The following is an 18281-nucleotide window of genomic DNA, read 5'->3' as shown; positions in this document are numbered from 1 at the left end:
GCAGTGTTCAAGTATTTTTCATGGATAATAAAGTGTTTGATGCAGTAATCTTGATTTTTTTCTTTGGTTGGTAATGTTCATGTAATGCTAGTAAGAGGTAGTAGTCTAGTTTCTCTGGAAAGATGTCTTGGAACCAGGTGTTTGGCTTCACACATTAATTACCTCACCTCTGTAATTAATTCCAGAAGCCTATAGTTTTGAGAACTTTTTGTTCACACATCCGTTGTTTTAAGTGTGATTTTTTTTTTTTAATAGATGTGTGATTCAGTTCACTCTCCTTAAACAGAAGACCAAATGATTACCTTCCATTCCTTTTTCTGTGGGAATATAGCATTCATGTGGCAGTTTAAGAAGGTATTTTTCAGACAGGACAGGAAACTGTCCCTGAAGAATTTCAATGGTTGTGACTAGGCAAGGCTTTTAGGCATTTTGCTAAGACTTGTGAAAATGAAACAAAGGAGAATGTAAGTACAAAAGACACTACCGAATCAAGTTTTGGAAGTGGATGCCTTCTAAATTTACTGTTAATAAATTTTATGCCAGTTTCATTGTCTTTATCATAATTATATTTATACCGTATCTTAATGGTTCATTTCTAGCCAAACAACTTTTCAGAAATAAAAGCCTCAGTAGGTGGTGAGGGATCGCTGCACCGTGCGGCTCTGTTTTGTAGGAACACGGCAGAATACCTGCCATGGCTGCGAAGCCATCTAGGGGCTCAGAGAAGAGTCCTTGGGAATGTTTAGGAACCTGATCTCTTCCGTGCAGTTTCATACTTCACTTAGCCCAGGGGAGCCATTCTGTTGCCACACATTCTATTGTGACAGTAATTGCTATTCTTGTTTTTAAAGAAATAATGTATTTATAGCTCATGGAGTTGAACCATTAATTAGAATAGTTCAAGAATTTTAGTCTGAACACAAATTTACCACTGGGTCAGATTCTCCAAAGTACAAAGCTCTTAATTTTCTACCAAAGAATACTTTTGGTTGAGGAAAATCACCTGAAGTATAAGAGTTTTATAACGGATATTTCCAAATGATGACACACATTCATCGATAGGCACAACTACCGCAACCTCCAGGCAAAAGGTGGAAAACCATTTGAAAGATGGTAATTTTCTTGGAATTAAGGTAAAAATTTGAGGGCTTTACTTTAGATCTTTGAAATGTAAAGTCAGATGACAAACTCAAATTTATTTTATCTTTTATTTTTATATGAAAATAGATTTTAAGCAAAATCCAAAAATAACTCTTGACACTATAAATGAAGAGGGGCTTAAGTACATTTTTTCCTTTGTAACTATAGATTGCAGTTACAGTCAGCATTGGTTTTATAACAACACAAGTGACTTACAAAGTCCCTGGCATTAATGGTACAAGTGAAATAAACTACAGTGGAGTTTCAGCATCTGAATTCACTGGCTCTTGATAAAATTACGAAGTGGCGTTCCAATTACGAAGTTAGTGAGGTAGTGGGGAAGGTATTTCCTCAGATTTCCTCATCCAGCAGAGCCATTCTTTTCCTACAGTAAGACAGCAAGGAAGGATGAATTCTTGCAACAGTAAAAAGCAGGTCTTAAGTAAATTCACAATTGATAGCATGATAGCTAATACGTAAAATATGTGTTTGAGTACCTCTTTGGAAAAATATTTTAAGAGGCAATGCTGTACAGAATTATCTGAGAGAAAAGCTTTTTCTAGGTTAGTTAGAATTCAAAATCTTCCAACTGAAAGTGCTAGTTAAAAGAACTCTGTAACATATGTACCCTGTGAGCAGGAAGCTGGAAAAGGCATCAGTGTCAGTAACTGTCTAGTGATTGTGAGGAACCTTGCAGAACTGGCTAGAAGGAGCTCTAAAAAGGGAGAGAAAAACATTAGGCTCAGAAGCCAGCCCCCTAACTCCACCCTAGTTCAGGCCTTGTCCCACAAAGACCTGGATTATGACTCCAGACTCCAAAATAATTCTGGCAATCTCAGCCCTACCCACTGTGCCTCTAACACCTCTGTTACTCTCTTCAGTTTAGAGCACCTGAACTCCTGTGGCCGCCACCCTGAGCTGATTATTGAACCCGGCCCCCAAGCCCCTGTGCACTCATCTCCCACTACTCTCACGCCTCTGACACTTTCTTCCCTAAGGCCTGCCCTGAGGCCCATGATGGTTCTGGCCTTGGGTCCTACCACAGAAAGTTTTAAGGTAATTATATTCAAATCTTGGTTTTGCCGCTAATGAGCTGTGTGCCTATTAAAGAGGCAGTTGTCCTTGAATGTTACTTGTGGCTCAGCCATCCCATATACTGCTCTGTGGTAAAGACAGATTAGCCCATAGTCCTGGTTTTGTCTTTTCCTGTGATCTTGACATCATTTTTCATGTTATACAATTTCCTTATGTATATAAAGGGATAATTCCTACCTCCCAAGATGTAAAGACTAAATGAGATAATATATGTAAAGTGTTTGGTATACACACACAGTAGGCACTCAAAAATGATAGCTATTATCTGTCTCTGACAGAATTACTATTTACCAGTTCCATGACTGTATCTCATGTTCCTCCTAAATGACTATTAACTTATCCTCGTCTCACACAAAAGCTGTGTGAAACTCAGGAGTCTTTGGAGACCCTGGGTGAAGAGGTCTGTGTTCAGACTTTTCCTGAGGAATAACAGTAGGCACAGTCAGTCATCTTTCCCCAAGATACAGGGAGACGGACTAAATGAGGACTCAGATCGGCCTCCCAGGTCTGAACTCGCTATTGACCGAGTGGAGAATACGGAGCTCCGGAAGTGGAGGACAGTCATAGTGGAATGACCCCGTCCCTGACAGGTCACGCCGTCTCCAGTCTAGTCTGTTTCCTAAGCCATCAGCCTGTCGTCTTTCTCCATCTACTGTCAGTTGATTCCAGCTTTCCCAGACCAGGGAAAACAGTCTTCCCTACACGTTTGGCAGAGATTTGAAGGGGGCATTTCCGTCCTTCTCAGTCTCCTCCAGATTAGGCACTCTGAAGCTTTCAGGTTCCCGCCAGCCACTGCTCAGACCCACGTGAAGAGCTTCCTCTCACCTGGCTCGGTCCGAGGTGAGAGTCCTCTGCCAGGGAAGACTCCAGCTGAGACAGGCTGGCTGACGACGCGGACTCCACAGAGGTGCTGGTGACCAGTTCCCCTAACGCGTCGACTTGTCTCCTCAAGCTGTGCAAAGTGCCCTCTGTCTGCCGCTTCCCTTTAATCAACACCTCGGCTTGCTTAGACATACAGTGTCGCAGTTGGGCCTGAAAGTGTTAGGGTAAAGTTTAGGGTTTTACATAGAAGAAATGCACCAGAACTATTACTCAACTATCATGAAGTAGGAATGGCTGCTGCAAATGCTCGTCCTAAAAAAAAACCGTAGGCACTGCCAGATGGCTACTCCGTGTGCGTAAACTGTTACCACTCCGTGGTGTCATTAACCGGGCCTTCTACTCAGCCTGGCCTCTCCGCTGTAACAGTGCTTAGGATTTCTGCATCCCCGGCCTCCCCAGTAACACTGCCTTCTCTCAGAGACCAGACTTCTCAGTCTCTGCCCAGACTCAAAAGAAGACTGGTTTACACTCGATATCTTCAGCGTCTCACAATGGATTTACCTCTCAACTCTAGGCTGCTTCCTGGCTTTCCCCCATGCCATACCTTTGAAATGGTTCTCCCAAAGTCTACAGCCACACTGTCTGACAGAACTTTCCGTGATGATGGGAACCCTGTGTATCTGTGCTGTCCAGTACATGGCTAGTGAGCACTTGAAATGTGGCAACCGAAGAAGTGAATTTTTAACCTGATTTAATTGTCATGAATTTACATTTAAATAGTGGCTGGAGGCTATGGGACGTCAAGGGCCTCCACTCGCTCAGCCCATGCTGCGTGTGTGCCGCTCTCCACAGGCGCATTCTGTCCTCTCTCGTTCTGCCTCACTCTTAGTTTGGAACTCCCACCTGTACTCTTCACCCCCAAACCTTGAGGCCAACACTGACCAATAAATCCTAGACTCCCATTTCCGGCTGCCTAGAGATAGCCATCCTCCCCTGGCCGTCTCACAAGGCCTCCAGACTCAACGGGATCTGAGCTAAACAACTCATCTAACCCCAAGCCTACTTTTCCAGTGTTCCTAGTCTCTCCCCAACCACTGGCCTGTGAGCTCCCCGTCGTTTATCACTGTATCTCTATTTCCGGTCCCAAATACTTAGGTTCTGTCAGTTTTAGTTGAGGCAAAGCAGCATTACTCAGGTTAAAGAACACTGGGCTTAACACCAGAATTCATGGTTGTGAATGCTGGCCCTGCCATTGACTGTGTGATGCCAGCTGCTCTGAGCCTCGACCCCATGATCTACACCACTGCTGTGAGCGGCAGTGGAGCGAATGTGACGGAGGTACGTAAGGGTACGCAATTCCCCCCACTCCCTCAATGTGCCAAGTATCTCATAGTTGTTTTTCGTAAAGGGCAACCTTGAGTCGATCTTCCCGATGACGCAGTTTCTCTCGGAGTGCTTCTCCACGCCAGTGTTCATCCTTTTCCAGAGGGAAACGGAAACATCACAGAGTCACCAACCGCCACTCTCAGTAACCGGCCAGCCTTTCCCTCCCACCACTCCTGACCCCCAAGTCTGTTTTTAGCTTATCTGGAGGAGCTGGGAACCAGACTGTCCTTCTGGCAAGTCCAAGAATAGCAAGATGAACCCTTACCATTATGTGAACCTGGGAAAAATTCAGTTTTTCTTCAAAAGGTGATGGTCTCTCACTCATGGGGAATGGAAAGTTCTCTTTCAAGCTTTCCAACCCTCCTTCTAGGTTTTCGTTTCTTTCCAAAATAGCTTCCAGATCTGCTGGTAGTTCTGGAAGAAACTGGTTGAGATTCTTCAGGCTGCTCCTAATTTCATCTTTCACCTCAGATTTAAGTGTCCTCATTGCTTCACTGATTTCCACTTGTCTTCTCTCCAAATCTTTTTGGTTTGCCATCTAAAGAGTGAGTGAGAGTCACTGACCGTGGGGTAAAGTTTGGGACTGACTTAGAATTGAAATGTTTAACACGTCATGTATTTAAAGATCTACAAATGTCAACTACTGCGATCATTAGAACTGTAAAAACTTGTGATTTTTCAACTACTCAAGTACCTATAAACTACCAAATAAACAATTTCACTGACAACTGGACCGCAGCGACCTCCCCTTTAGAGAAGCGGGGCACAGTGTCCCGGAAGGCGTGCTGCTCCCTGGAAGGCAGCTCGATGGAGCGGGATGCCAATCTCATTTCCAGTCAGCATTACCCGGAAGACGGGGGCGAGTCAGCTAACTTCCGAACCGCTGCTACCTCATTTCTCCATGGAGATGACGCCCTGCGTTCAGCAATGTGAGAACTGAGAATCGGTATGAAGCACCTTAGTGGTACCCAATAAATGGCAACCACAGTAATTAAACCCCAGATGAGAAAAGGGCCATTTACTGAAAGAATCTAGATTATAAATGTTAGTCCTGGAAGGGGCCTCAGAAATGATCTGGTCAAATGCTCACTTTATAAGTGAAAAATCTCACGTTTGGGGCAGTCTAGAGGCTTCCTCAGGTGTTACAGACTGTTTAATACCTGAGACGACTCTGTGTGGCTCTCCCCATAAAGAGCTTAGTGAAGACAATAGAGTCACACCCACTGCCAATGGCCCTTTCAAGTCTGCAGAGGCTTGGGGCCTTTAAATAAAACAGCTATTTTTTTCTTGAACCAAAGGGTATGTGTGCAGGGGCCGGGGGGGGGGGGGGGGGGAGGTTGAAGGCACAGATGAAAGTGAATGGCCATACGGGGTCGTCCAAAGGACAAAGTCTGGCAGGGTCAACAGAGTGGCCACAGTAGCCCTACTAGAGAGTTCAGGAGTGGCCCAGACGCTGACACCGGCTAAGGGACAACAGGGCCATCTAGGAATAGACTCTCCCAGTCTAAGTGTGAACTGCTCTCACATCCTCAGCCTGGTTACACACAGGATGTCAAAGGTTCCCCCGAGTCATTTTTTCTTGCCCGTGGGTTTGGCTCTTACAGACTTGTTTCTGGCATAAATTCTAACATTCCAACACAGTTCTTTGGGACCTGATAAAATTTTATGCTGAAAAATTGCCATTTTTCTTTCAAAAACTAACATAAAAAGCTTGAACTTAAGGGAATTTTTTTGAGGAAGATTAGCCCTGAGCTAACTGCTGACAATTCTCTCTTTGCTGAGGAAGACTGGCCCTGAGCTAACAGCCATGCCTATCTTCCTCTACTTTATATGTGGGATGCCTGCCACAGCATAGCTTGACAAGCAGTGCCATGTCTGCACCCGGGATGTGAACCAGTGAACCGCGGGCCGCTGAAGCGGAATGTGAACACTTAACTGCTGCGCCACCGGGCCGGCCCCTGAACTTACGGGAATTTTAAAAGTATATTTTGAATAAATACTTTTTTCTTGGGGAGGTACGTTTCTAAATTTTAAGACTAGAAAAACAGATTTGACTTAAAGGATATTCTTATAATTAGCTTTCACAATTTCCCCAAAGAAATGGTCCTTTTCAAAGAGCTATTTAAGAAACAGAATCTGTCTGCGCCCAGTGGGGCGTGAGCATGCCTGAGCCCCCCGTCCCGGGTGGCCAGCCGGGCCCAGGTGCACACCTGTTGCTTGAGCTCCGTGTACTCGTGCTGCATCTGGTTAAGCTCCTTCATCAGGCGCCTGGCCCGCTCGTGGTTGTCCTGGGCCACCTGTTCGATTGTTGCCATCTCCTTCTGCATGCAGCTGTTCTCCTGCTTTTGCTCCTAGCAGAGGAGGAGGAAAATAACTCTGGGTCCAGCACATGGACGTGTGCGTGGCTAGCTGACACACTCACTAGCTCTCTAACTTCTTTTCCCATCTGGGCCTCAGCTTCTCTGGCTGTAAAATGGGGCTAATTCTCTAGCAGCTGTGGTAGAGCTGGGAGTACACACGTGGTCAGAGTCTGTTAGCCCAGGGCCTCCTAGATCTACAACATTACTTTTGATAATCAGTTACGTCCCCTTTCTGAGCCTCCATTAATTGTAAAATGGGAATAATAATACACATCCTCAAAGGGTTACTGGGAGGATTAAAATCTAGACATCCACATACTGTCTTTACACTCACGTTGCCTATCGCTGGTTGTAAGCATGTTGCCCTTTGGGAAACACATGTGGTTTGAAAGTTCCATTCACACAACCGGGCTCCATGAATTCCTCTAGAGGGTGTTAGAAAAATCCATTCCTGCGACAGTCCCTATTGCTGCCCACCTGCCTCCACCCACCATAAACTGTTTCAACTCATCTGAGTATCACCTCTGAAAATGTATTTCAGAAATAAAAGCATGGTAGAGGGAGCTTCCTGGCTTTAGGATAATGATTAACTAAAGCTCATGTTGGCCGAAAAGGGCAGGATGAGAAAAGTCTGCGAGCCCCGACTGCAGGTGTGTAAAACGTCTTTGGAAGCCTTCCCCGCCCCCAGGGGAGGCATGAGCAGAGGCCGCTAGCTCGGAGTGCTCTCTGCTTTGTGCGGACGTTGTCTGTCCGCGTGACCGTCTTCCCAGGCAGCGAGGGCTCCACGAGGGCTGCAGCCTGGACTCAGGCAAAATTTACCATCGGCTTCAAGAACACATTATGCACAAATACACCAAAAATAACAGTTGGCTTAGGGACTGGGTTGACAGGCAACTTATTTTCTCTACAGCAAAGGAGTGTTTTAGTTTGATTTTAAATGCATCCTTTCCTCATCAACTGCCAGGGCAGTAGGTACTCACAAGGAGGGTTTTCTCCAGCTGGCTCCTCTGGGTCTTAAGTGCTTCCTTCAGGCCGGCAACCTGCCTCTCAGCTTTGTTCCTCTCTGTCAAGAACTGGTTCCGCAAGAGGCTGAAGTCTGCCCTCATAGAGTCCATCTCTTTCTGGAGAGCCAGCAGCTCACTCGACTTTTCCATTAATTGCTGCTCCCGTTCTGCAAGCTGTCGTTCTGGAATGAGCAGTTTTAGTAGTTTAGCCAGAGGCTCTGGGCTGGCTGTGCGCAGAGCCACACAACCCTCCCTCATGGGCAAATACATGATGACATGCCACGCATTCCCCCACCCCAGAGTCCTCCAGATCCTCCAGAACCCACAGCAGACGCCCAGAAAAAGGCCCAGATCAGGGCGCCTCATGACACAATTGATTCCAAAGTGACAGACAGCTCTTGTCTTCCCCTTGGAGTCTCTGAGACCAGCCAGAGTAAAGAGCACCAATCCTGAGGTGCAGGAAACATGGAACAGACTGCTGAAATGTTTTCTACAAACCCTGATTTTAATACAGGGAGCCACACCACCACTTCTCCCTTCACAGAGATGGTGCGGTGGAGAGAACGCAGGATTTGGAGCTGCAGGAGTCCTATTCTATACAGGGAAAACCCACCTCCTGGCGTTCAATGGGAACCATATACGCCAACACCTGGTGCATAGTGAGCACTCAATAAATAAGGCTTATAAAGAAGAGTGACATTTAAAACAGATTTTTCTACTCAGCCTCTGCAGAGGAACACCTTGCCCAGATTTCACTTTTCACACCTCTGGCACGGTCACACTCAGCATATTTGTTAAGTTTCATTTTCATAATGACATGGCTGGGTCCAGATGTATCAAGAGTTCCCAGGGAAAAAGGACTAACAATCCTTTCAGATCCCCAAGTCCACTGAGTACAGCTGAAGGGACATTGTCTGAGCATCAGTAAAGCCTGCAGCTAAGGAGGAGAAAAATCGCTGACTGATGTTAGAACAATCATTTACCCTGGATTCCTGTGTCTGCTTACGCGGCTCACGAGAGGGCAAGCAGGCCCAAAGGCAAACCCGTACTCTGCCTCCATTCACTAGGTCGCGTTTGGGCAGAAGCGGACTGTTACATTGTTTTTTTGACTGGTTGAAACGAAATGGATCATTGTTCCCAAAGCTCGTAACTAACATACTTCACAGAAAGCCTTTAGAGCACCTTCTGGCACTTCTTTGCCTCAATGTCCCACGTTCCTGAGAAGGCACTCCCGAAGAAGGCAACAGAGTAAAGCACAAAGACCTGACGGTCAGGCTCAGGATCCAATGCCGTCTCCACAGAGACACTTGCCTGTGTCTCCCTGAGCGCCTCCTCATCTCTCACGGGGCCGGGAGCCTCGAATGGGGAGTCATACTGCCCGCTGGGCTTCTCTCGAGCTCTGGCTGGGGCCAGGATCTCCTTTACACACTTCCAGGACAACGAGCATCGCCCCCTCCCTCAGCGCGATGTTCCAGAATACATACTGGTTTGGGAGAGCGTCTTCTCCAGGCTCTCACCCCACCGCTCCTCTTGCCGCAGGGCCCTGACGCGCTCTTCGGCCGCCGACAGCTCTGCGCACACCTCGTCCAGGCGGCCCTTCCGGTCTGTTACTTCCTTTCCCAGCTGCTCATGCTGCTCCTTCAGGGTCACTTTACTGGCTTCGAATTTTTTTTCTTCACTTTCTCTCTCTTTCTGGAGTCTCTGAAACAGCTTAATAGAGAACAACCTTAGTTACTCATAAAATAACCAACACTGAGTGTCCCAGATGAAGGAAACTTCATGGGCCCTAGACAGGGTCCAGTTCAACAGAAAGCAGAAAACAGCCCACGGTGACAGAGGGTGAGCTCCCTTTACAAAGATGACCAAACAGGGCCAGCATGTGAGGAGGGGATTCCAGGAGCAAATGGCACGTGGCCCTCCAGGTTCTTTATGGGACCCATGCTCTACGGTCTTAGTGGTCCATAAATATTAACATCAAGGGAGTAAGGGTTGGTGTGAAATCCCCCCCGGTTACCCAGGGCAGTCAAGGGAAGCTAGTCCCAAGGGGAGTCTCAGCAGCTTTCCGCCAGGGAAAAAGCTCACACGGTGACCAAGTGTCTTCTTTAGATATGGTCAGAAACGTGTAGTACCATTTCTTGCTGGGCTAGTTTGGCCGTGTTCTCTTCCACCTCATTCTGAAGAGCTTGAAGCTGCTGCCGTTTCATCTCCCCTTCTCTCTGGCAGTCTTCAGACTTCTGTACCCATTCACTGACGTCCCTCTGGAGCCTGGCCTGCTCGCTGAGCAGCGCCTCCTTATGCTTGGTGATGTGGAGCAGGTCCTGCAAGTGAAAGAACAAACTGAAACTACTAATGGAGCCATCTTTCCCTGAGGCGGCTGGCGCCACTCCAGAATCTACTCAGTCTGATAAAATGAGAAGCGCAAAAATCCCACATCCTTTGTTATCCCAACAAACTTGACCAAAGGTACCAGGGCTCAATTTAATCATCGGCTTTCCTCTTTTAGTGCCTAAGAAGTAGGATGACAGAAGATGTTAGAACCTCAGGAAGAGACTCAGTTCCTCTGGGCTTTCGTTCCCTTGTCACTGAGGTGGGAATAAACAACACTCACCGCACAGGATTGCTAAGAAGACGAAGAAAAGCTGTGAATGAGGCTTAGTTCTTACTGAAAATGAACCTAAAGTCATGGTTTGGTTACTGCTTGATATACTTATATAGGTTAAAAAACTCAGAAAACAATAAATATTCTTTCTTCAAGGAACTCAAAATAAGCATTTTGAAAAAGTTACCATATTTCTAACAACACAGAAAATATTTAGAAGAACCCGTGTAAGACTTTTTAATAGAATACTTTGATTTTAAGTTTTATACATCTCAGAAACACAGGATCCTGAAGGTAGAAGGAAGAGAATTTAGATGTCTAATCTAAGCCTTCTTTTCCATAGTGGAAACGAGGTCCAGAATTGATTGAGAGTCTCTCAAACTCAAATTATAGCACTGTTCTCACAGAACAGCACTGGATCGCCTTTAAGAAGATCATCAGAAGTACAAGGTCAAGAATCTGCTCTAGTCAACATCTGTCAAGATGGAGGCCCAGGGCTGGCAGATGTTCTGCAGGTCAATGAGGGATCAAATCTAAGCCTAGCCTTTGGAGGCCTCAGCCTTACTGTGGATGAGAGATGGGCCCTCTGGTCCCTGAACCCCGAGAGGGGCTGCTGAGTGGGTGGGGAGGGGTTGGGCTCTGGGCCTGCCATCACCTTACTTATTAGCTTTGAGTAAAACATTGTCTGAATCAAGAGTTCTAGGACTAAAATAAATTAGAAAATCACTGCTCTGCAACAATAAACTGGCCCAACACTTGTGTGTATGATGTTTGTGTTAAATAAACGGCCTTTCTGGGATCTGCTGGTGTGAAAAGGAACCAGCCTACCTGATCTGTTATTTCAACCGACTGTCTGCATGCCTTCGGGATACTACTAGAAGATGACATTTGTTAAGCTTACTTGTTTGGCTAGGTTCAAATGGTCCTGAACATCAGCTATCTCCTCCTGTAGTGAGTTCAATCCTTCTCGTTTTTCTACAGAAAAAACATTTACATAAAATAAGAAGTACATATGTATGCATTTTCCAGTTTCCCATCAGCCCCCCAAAAGAGTAGAGTGGAAGTGAATTTAAACTTCTTCCTGGTAAATGCATGACTAGGCTACACTATCTTCTTAAAGACCAAATGAGAGAGTTACATGCACAACCCAGATCTGGGCTTGGAGCCCAGGTTTTTAAAGACTTACATGTTCAAAATCTCACAAGACAAAAATTTACAGATAATACCTCGTGTTGATGAGGTGCACGGCTTAAAAACAGGTACCTTCTAATTGCTGGTGGAAATATACATTTGGTATAACTTTTCAGGAAGACAATTTGAGAATAAATTTTATATCTATACTGGTTTTGTCACTTACTAGCTGTGCGAGCTTGAGCAAGTCACTTCTCTCTTAAGCAAGTCACACGGAGACTAAGCTTATTAAACTGCCTCATCTGTAACTGGGTGAAATAATAGTTTCTATCTCATAAGAATGTTACAAGGATTAAATGATAAACTGCATGTAAAACACTTGCATCATGCCTAGACATAGTAAACACTCAACGAGTATATCATTAGCTAGAATTACTTAGTAACTTTTCCTAAATAAACAATCATGAGTATTTACAAAGATTTGGTAATAAAGATGTTATCTGAATCTTTTTGTTTTTAAAACTATACACACACAACACACCCCAAGGAGAAATCTGGAGGGATATTCACTAAACTGATAACAGAAGTTCTCTCTGAGGGGTGAAGTCAATAGTAATTCTTATTTCATCTTTTTGCTGTTTTTAAATTGTTCTCTAAAGAACATGAATTAGTTGTTTTGTAACAGGTTTATTGAGATATAATTCACATACCATGTATTTCACCATGTAAAGTATACAATTCAATGGCTTTTAGTACATTCACAGAGCTGTGCAACCATCGCCGTAGTCTAATTTAGAACATTTTTGTCACTTCTAAAAGTAACCCCATGCCCATTAGCATGAATTATTTCTGTAATAAGAAACTGAACAATTAAAAGAAGAATCTAACAAAAGGAAGACGGTCACGCCCCTCCCGCTGTGCGGCCCCCACCTTGGAGCTGCTGCTGCATTGCTGCGATGTCTCTGTGCAGGGACAGTTTGTCTCTGTTTAGCTGGTCTAGTTCCTGCTGCAGTCTTCTGACATCCGACTCCAACTTTTCTAAGTTGGATTGCTCCCTTTTGCTATCCTCTTCTGTAGCTGCTAAAGCCCTACCATGCAAGCAGAGAATAAGTCCAACTGTCAGATGTAAAATGCTCAAGCACACACGAGACAAAAGAGCAACAGTGTTATGCTCTCATAACGCAGCTATGGAGTCTGGATGATTATAAATGGGAACAAAATTTAAGGCTCTTCAATTCACTTTCAAAAGAAACCTTATTTTCAGCTTTCTAAGTAGGAGATTTTTCAAAAAATCATGTACTAAATTGAAGTTTTATAAAAAATCAGGGCTAAAAACATAGATAGCACTCAGAATCCCAAAATTCTGAGTGATTAAAATGGATCACTAGCTTCTAATAAGTGAAGAAGCAGGAAACACAATTGTATGTGTAATAGGATTTGTCCAAAGAACAGACACGCGTGAGCATGCACTTTTTTACATAAATCATATCATACAGTATGGACTCGTGTTTGTCTAGTTTCTTTCATTGAGCACAATTACTTATCCATGCTGCGTGGATCAATACTCCACTTTCTTTTGATTGCTGACTGGTAGTCCATGGTATGGATCTACTATAATTTGTCCATCCACTCACCAGGAGATGGACACTTAGACTGTGTCCAGTTTTTGACTACTGCAAACATAGCTGCTCTGGACTTTAGTGTACAGTTTTTGTGTGAACACACGCTTTCATGTCTCATGAGTAACATCTAGGAGTAGAATAGCCAGACCTTCTGGTAAGCATACATTTGAATTTTTAAGTAACTGCCAAGCTATTTTCCAAAGTGTTCTTACTAACACTTTACACTCCCACCAATCATCTAGGAAAGCTTCTTGCTAACGTTTGGTATGGTCAGTTTATTTATTTTATTATATTATAATATTTATATATTTATTATATTATTATTATTCATTTTAACCATTCTAATAGGTGTGTAATGGCATCTCATTGTGGTTTTAATTCACATTTCCCTAATGGTTAATGATGCTGAGCATCTTCTCATGTACTTATTTGTCATCCATGTATCTTCTTAAGTGAAATGTCTGTTCAAATCTTTTGCCCATTTGAAAAGTTTGGTTGTTCGTTTTCTAATTATTGAGTTTTGAGAGTTCTTTATATATATATTCTAAGTACAAATCCTTTATCAGATAAATGGTTCTCAAGATTTTTCTCCCCACCTGTGACACATCTCTTCATTATTTTAACAGTGTTTTTTGAGGAGCAGAAGCTTTAAATTTTGATGAAGTCCAATTTTATCAATTTATTCTTTTATGAATCATGCTATGGTGTCATATCTAAGAAATTTTTGCCTGACTCAGGGTCACAGAGGTTTTCTTCTATATTTTCTCCTAGAAGTTTTATATATAGGTTTTACATGTATGTTTATGGCCCCTTTTGAGTTAATTTTTATATATAATATGAGATATGGATCAAGGTTCCTTTTTGTGTGTGTGACTTTTGGATACGCAATAGTTTAGCAACCTTTTTTGAAAAGACTCTCTTTTCTCTACTGAAAAGCCTCTGCACCTTTGTCAATTCAGTTGTGCAGGTATTTGTGAGTTTACTCGTGGTCTGTGTATTTGTTCCATTCGTCTATTTCTCTGTCTTTATACCAATCCCAGTGTTTTGATTCCCACAGCTATATACTAAGTCTTGACATCAGGTAGTGTCAGCCCTAAACTTTCATTCTGTTTCAAAGGTGTTCTGGCGTCACATCAAAAGAGTTTTAGACTCTATTCTAGGTCCTTTGCATCTCCAAATGGATTTTAGAACCAGATTATCAACTTCTATGTAAAAAGCCTACTGGGATTTTGATTGTGATTGTTTTGAATCTATAGAGCAATGTGACGAGAACTCAATCTTAACATACTGTCTTCTGCCCACAACTAAGGTGTATGTCTCCATTTGTTTATATCTTCCAGAATGTATTATTTTACTTACAAAAACCCACAACAGGCTATTTAAAAAAATGCATCAGGGAAAAAAACTCTAAAACGAAATTCACCCAAAAATGCTCCTGGTGAATTATATCGTGATACTCAGTTTGTGGAGTACTTTTTTCCTTTGCTCTATTTTCCAATTTTTTTATAGTGTGTTTATAATGCTTTAGCCTTCAAGAAGTGATCTTGCAAGCTTATTTGCTCCTGCTCTCACCGTTTGGTTTGTGCCAACTTCTGTTCCAAGCTGTCACATTTCTCTTCAAGATCATCCTTTTTTCTGCACAAAGACTCAACACACGATTGTAAGGCGCGGGTCTCGGCAGTTATTCGCTCTATTTCCCGTTTGTCCCTCTCAAGGAGCTGCTTCTGCCACTCTATCTCCCCTCTCTGTCGAAGGGCTGCCTGCTGCAAATTCTCCAACTCCAGCTTCTCCTAGATCAGACAAAAGAGAACTCAAACACGCGAACACAGAGAAAGGCTGGGGTCTGCCCAGGGCGAACAGCCTGGCTTATTACCTCTAGCACTTCCACCTGAGTCTTCTCTAACTCGGACAACTTTTGGTCATGTTGTAGCTTCAAACCTTGGAGCTCATTGTTTTCAAGTTGCAACATGTCCAGAATGTTCTTTAGTTCTAACGGAAACAAAGCATGGTCCAAGCTAGTAAGTAAACTTGGAAATATTTACAAAATGAAACAGAAAATAATGCCATTGAGTGACACAAAAAACAATAGATAATCAAAAACATCTTTGTTGTGCTGAATTAATGGAGCCAATTAATTGTACTCTTAATGAAAAGATCCTTTAAAAGTATTGCTAAACATTTGTTAAATTTTAATTTGTTAAAAATATTTTAACAAAAACATTTAACAAAGATCTAGTTCTAAAAGCATTTACCCCGACCTAAAAGAATTTTAATCAAAATAAGTAGGAAAAACTTTAAAATATAAACCGAGATTTATGTAACAATTTTTCTGCCCTTTGAACAGATTTTTAAATACTAACCTTTTAATGATTATAAAAATATTTACTCACTATAGAAAATTTGAAAAAGAAAGAATAAAAAACCCAAAAACCCACCATTATCCCACTGTCCAAAGACGAGCATTATTGTAACAGCATTTTGACGTATTTCCTTTCAGGAGGACACATATGTACATACACACACACAGTTATTTTTAAATAAATTGGGACCATACTCTATATTCAATTTTCATCTATTTCTTTACTTTGCTCATCAGCACTTTTACATGTCATTAAATGATAAAAATACAGCTTTTCAATTGGTCATTTGTTTCCAAATTTGGTCATTATAAACTTTGCTGCAAGTAGCCAAGTCAGCCAGCTTAATTTACGAAACAAGGAAATAAAGGCTTACTTTTCTTAAAATATATGTATTGATAAACAAAATATTGCTATGATATGCATACATCCCCCTCCCTAGATAACCAGAAACGGGCTAAGTGGTGGCACAGGTGTGAATTTTAAGTGCTTTAAAACATCAGGCGATCGTTCCAATTTATACTTCAATCAACAGCCTATGAGCGCTCTCCTTTCACCACATCTTGGTCAGCAATGAATATAATTATTTTGCTTTTAAATCAACTTTCTCAGTTTGAATGGCATAAAATGTCAAATTCCTTTCATAATCTGCTTTTCTTTGCTTATTAGTAACAAGGTTAAACTTTAAAAGAAGTTGATTTGACCTTTTGTATTGTTTCTGTGACCTGGAATACAGACATTTCCAACCTGAAACGCTGACTGTTTTCCTTTACACTTACCAGTCTTATGTTTAGACATCTGCCCTAAAACCACCTGAAGATTTTCTTCCTCTTTTTCAATTTCCTGCTTTATAAATGTAAGTTGAGTTTTTTTTTCACTAATCTGGACATTAAGTTCTCCTTTCTGAAAACTCAGTTCTTCTAGAAGAGATTTTACTTCCTGAGCACAAAAAAAGAAAAAAAGTCAACCCCTCCTGCACAAAATTATGCATGGAAATTACCTTAACATCAATTCTGTTATTAACTGTCTCATTTCATAGACACTCAAATTTGGAAACAAGCTTATTTTTGCCTTTTATGTCAAGAAGAGCACTACATTTTACACTAACATTTCTGTATAACAGAAGTAAGAAAGTAACATATTATCTTCATGTAAAATGTATAGGCAATATTTACTATGTACAGGATAATGTGTTGTAGAGACAAAAGGCTGAGTCCCATACATCTCCTGTCCTCAAGGGGTTAGCACCTCGTGGGGAAGCAAGGCAGGAACATAAACATGATCACGAAAGCCTAAGGTGCCCGAGGAAATGCACAGAGTGCGAGCAAACTCAGAAGAAGAGAAACCCTTTCTGGGGTAAAAGAAGGGTCATGGAAGACTTCTTAGTGGCATGAAGCTGGACCATGAAAAGTGGGTAGGATCTGGACATTCCCAGGAAGAGAATTCCTGGAGAAGAAAGGGTATGAGAAAGGCACAGAGACAGAAAACCTTGGACATGCCCAGAAAACATTACGTGGGGAGCTATATACAGCAGCCACAGCACGGATACATACCGTAACACCACACTGATGCTGCAGAGGAGTCAAGATTCGGGAATTTATATTTGCATTTGGGGAGGAACCAATGAAAATATCTCAAAATAAATCTACAGCACTGTCCTAGGACTCTGAAGAAAACCTGCTGAGAAACATACCCTGATGTGATTGCACTTCTCAGTCACTTCCGTTTCCCCCAGTCTCAGCGCTTCCTGGAGGTCAGCTTTGGCCTGGACCATGCTTCCCTGGAGAAGATGCAGCTCCTCTTTCTTATGCCCTAACTGCCTGTCCAAGATGGCCATCTCCTGCTGCTGACCTGTCACCTGCATTGAAAAAGGGAAGAATGCAAAGCTGCACAAAAGCTCAGATGCAGTGCTGAGATGGAGACGATTCAGTCCCGCTAAAGGTGGTGGGGGCAATTAGGAGCTGGCCTACTTCTAATTATCCTAGCTGCAAGCTAGGCGGGCCAGGCTGGGGGAGCAGACGTAAATGCCTAAAGAACACCCTTGAGCTCATATACGCAAAATCACTCAAATCACAGCTAAAACAGTATGATAATGATTATCCCTCAGGTTACGGTTTTCAAAGAACTTTCATATCTATACCTTACTCCATTTGACAACTACCTTGCAATGGAAGTTAGGATTTTTAAAATTCATTCATTTTGTAAATTTAAAAATTACTTACAGTTTTAAGGGCAACACATATTTCTTTATAGAAAAAGCAGAAAATACAGATATGCAAAAAGGAAGAATATAGAAAATAGTCATAATCCCTTCTTCTCAGATGACTGCTTTTGTACTCTGGTATAGACTAGAAATATAAGTGTTCAAAAACACGTTTAACACAAATGATCTCAGAGTGGATCCTGTTTTGAGACAATTTTTTACTCAATAATATACTGTATCGAGCTGGGATTCAAGTTTGGGTTGGACTCTAGTCTCAACCACTAGGACATACAGCCTTACTTGTGCTTTATACGGTATACAGTCTTTCCTACAATCACACATGTATTACTCTTATAATCATAACACGAATGCAGCTTTCAAGGCAGCATGCACTGGTTTCCGGCGTCTGCTGCTGTACCTGGCTTTTCAGCTTGTCCAGCTCTGCTCTCTTGGCCTGCAGGAGGGTCTCTGACTCTTTAAGGACCCGCAGGTGGTGATCCTCATTGCGTTCTGCAGTCTCAATGTCATTCTGCAGTTTCTGCAGCCTGCAAAGCACCAGCAG

At 42.7% G+C, this 18281-nt stretch overlaps 1 protein-coding gene across 7 annotated transcripts in view; it reads right to left on the bottom strand.

Annotated features, from left to right (window-relative positions):
• Positions 1-1189: 1189 nt before the first annotated feature.
• The window catches only part of CNTRL (centriolin), a 79769-nt gene continuing 62677 nt past the window's right edge, over positions 1190-18281 (bottom strand). For 6 of the 7 annotated variants that reach the window (XM_023628610.2, XM_070250380.1, XM_070250381.1 and 3 more), the window contains 15 exons: positions 18138-18264; positions 17210-17374; positions 16296-16455; positions 15033-15148; positions 14732-14949; positions 12468-12625; positions 11308-11381; positions 9937-10125; positions 9292-9517; positions 7784-7989; positions 6654-6794; positions 4709-4981; positions 4472-4534; positions 3061-3267; positions 1195-1525 (listed from right to left, as the gene is read on the bottom strand). In XM_023628610.2, coding sequence (XP_023484378.1) covers positions 1502-1525; positions 3061-3267; positions 4472-4534; positions 4709-4981; positions 6654-6794; positions 7784-7989; positions 9292-9517; positions 9937-10125; positions 11308-11381; positions 12468-12625; positions 14732-14949; positions 15033-15148; positions 16296-16455; positions 17210-17374; positions 18138-18264 — 2347 coding nt within the window. In that variant the 3' untranslated portion in view covers positions 1195-1501. Of the gene's footprint in view, positions 1526-3060; positions 3268-4471; positions 4535-4708; positions 4982-6653; positions 6795-7783; positions 7990-9291; positions 9518-9936; positions 10126-11307; positions 11382-12467; positions 12626-14731; positions 14950-15032; positions 15149-16295; positions 16456-17209; positions 17375-18137; positions 18265-18281 lie in introns of all 7 variants that reach the window. The other variant, NM_001308962.2, reaches the window with a different exon arrangement.

The sequence above is a fragment of the Equus caballus genome, chromosome 25, assembly GCF_041296265.1.
Source record: "Equus caballus isolate H_3958 breed thoroughbred chromosome 25, TB-T2T, whole genome shotgun sequence".
NCBI lineage: Eukaryota > Metazoa > Chordata > Mammalia > Perissodactyla > Equidae > Equus > Equus caballus.
Note: the sequence above shows the minus strand (reverse complement) of the source record. Positions and strands in the feature narration are given on the sequence as shown.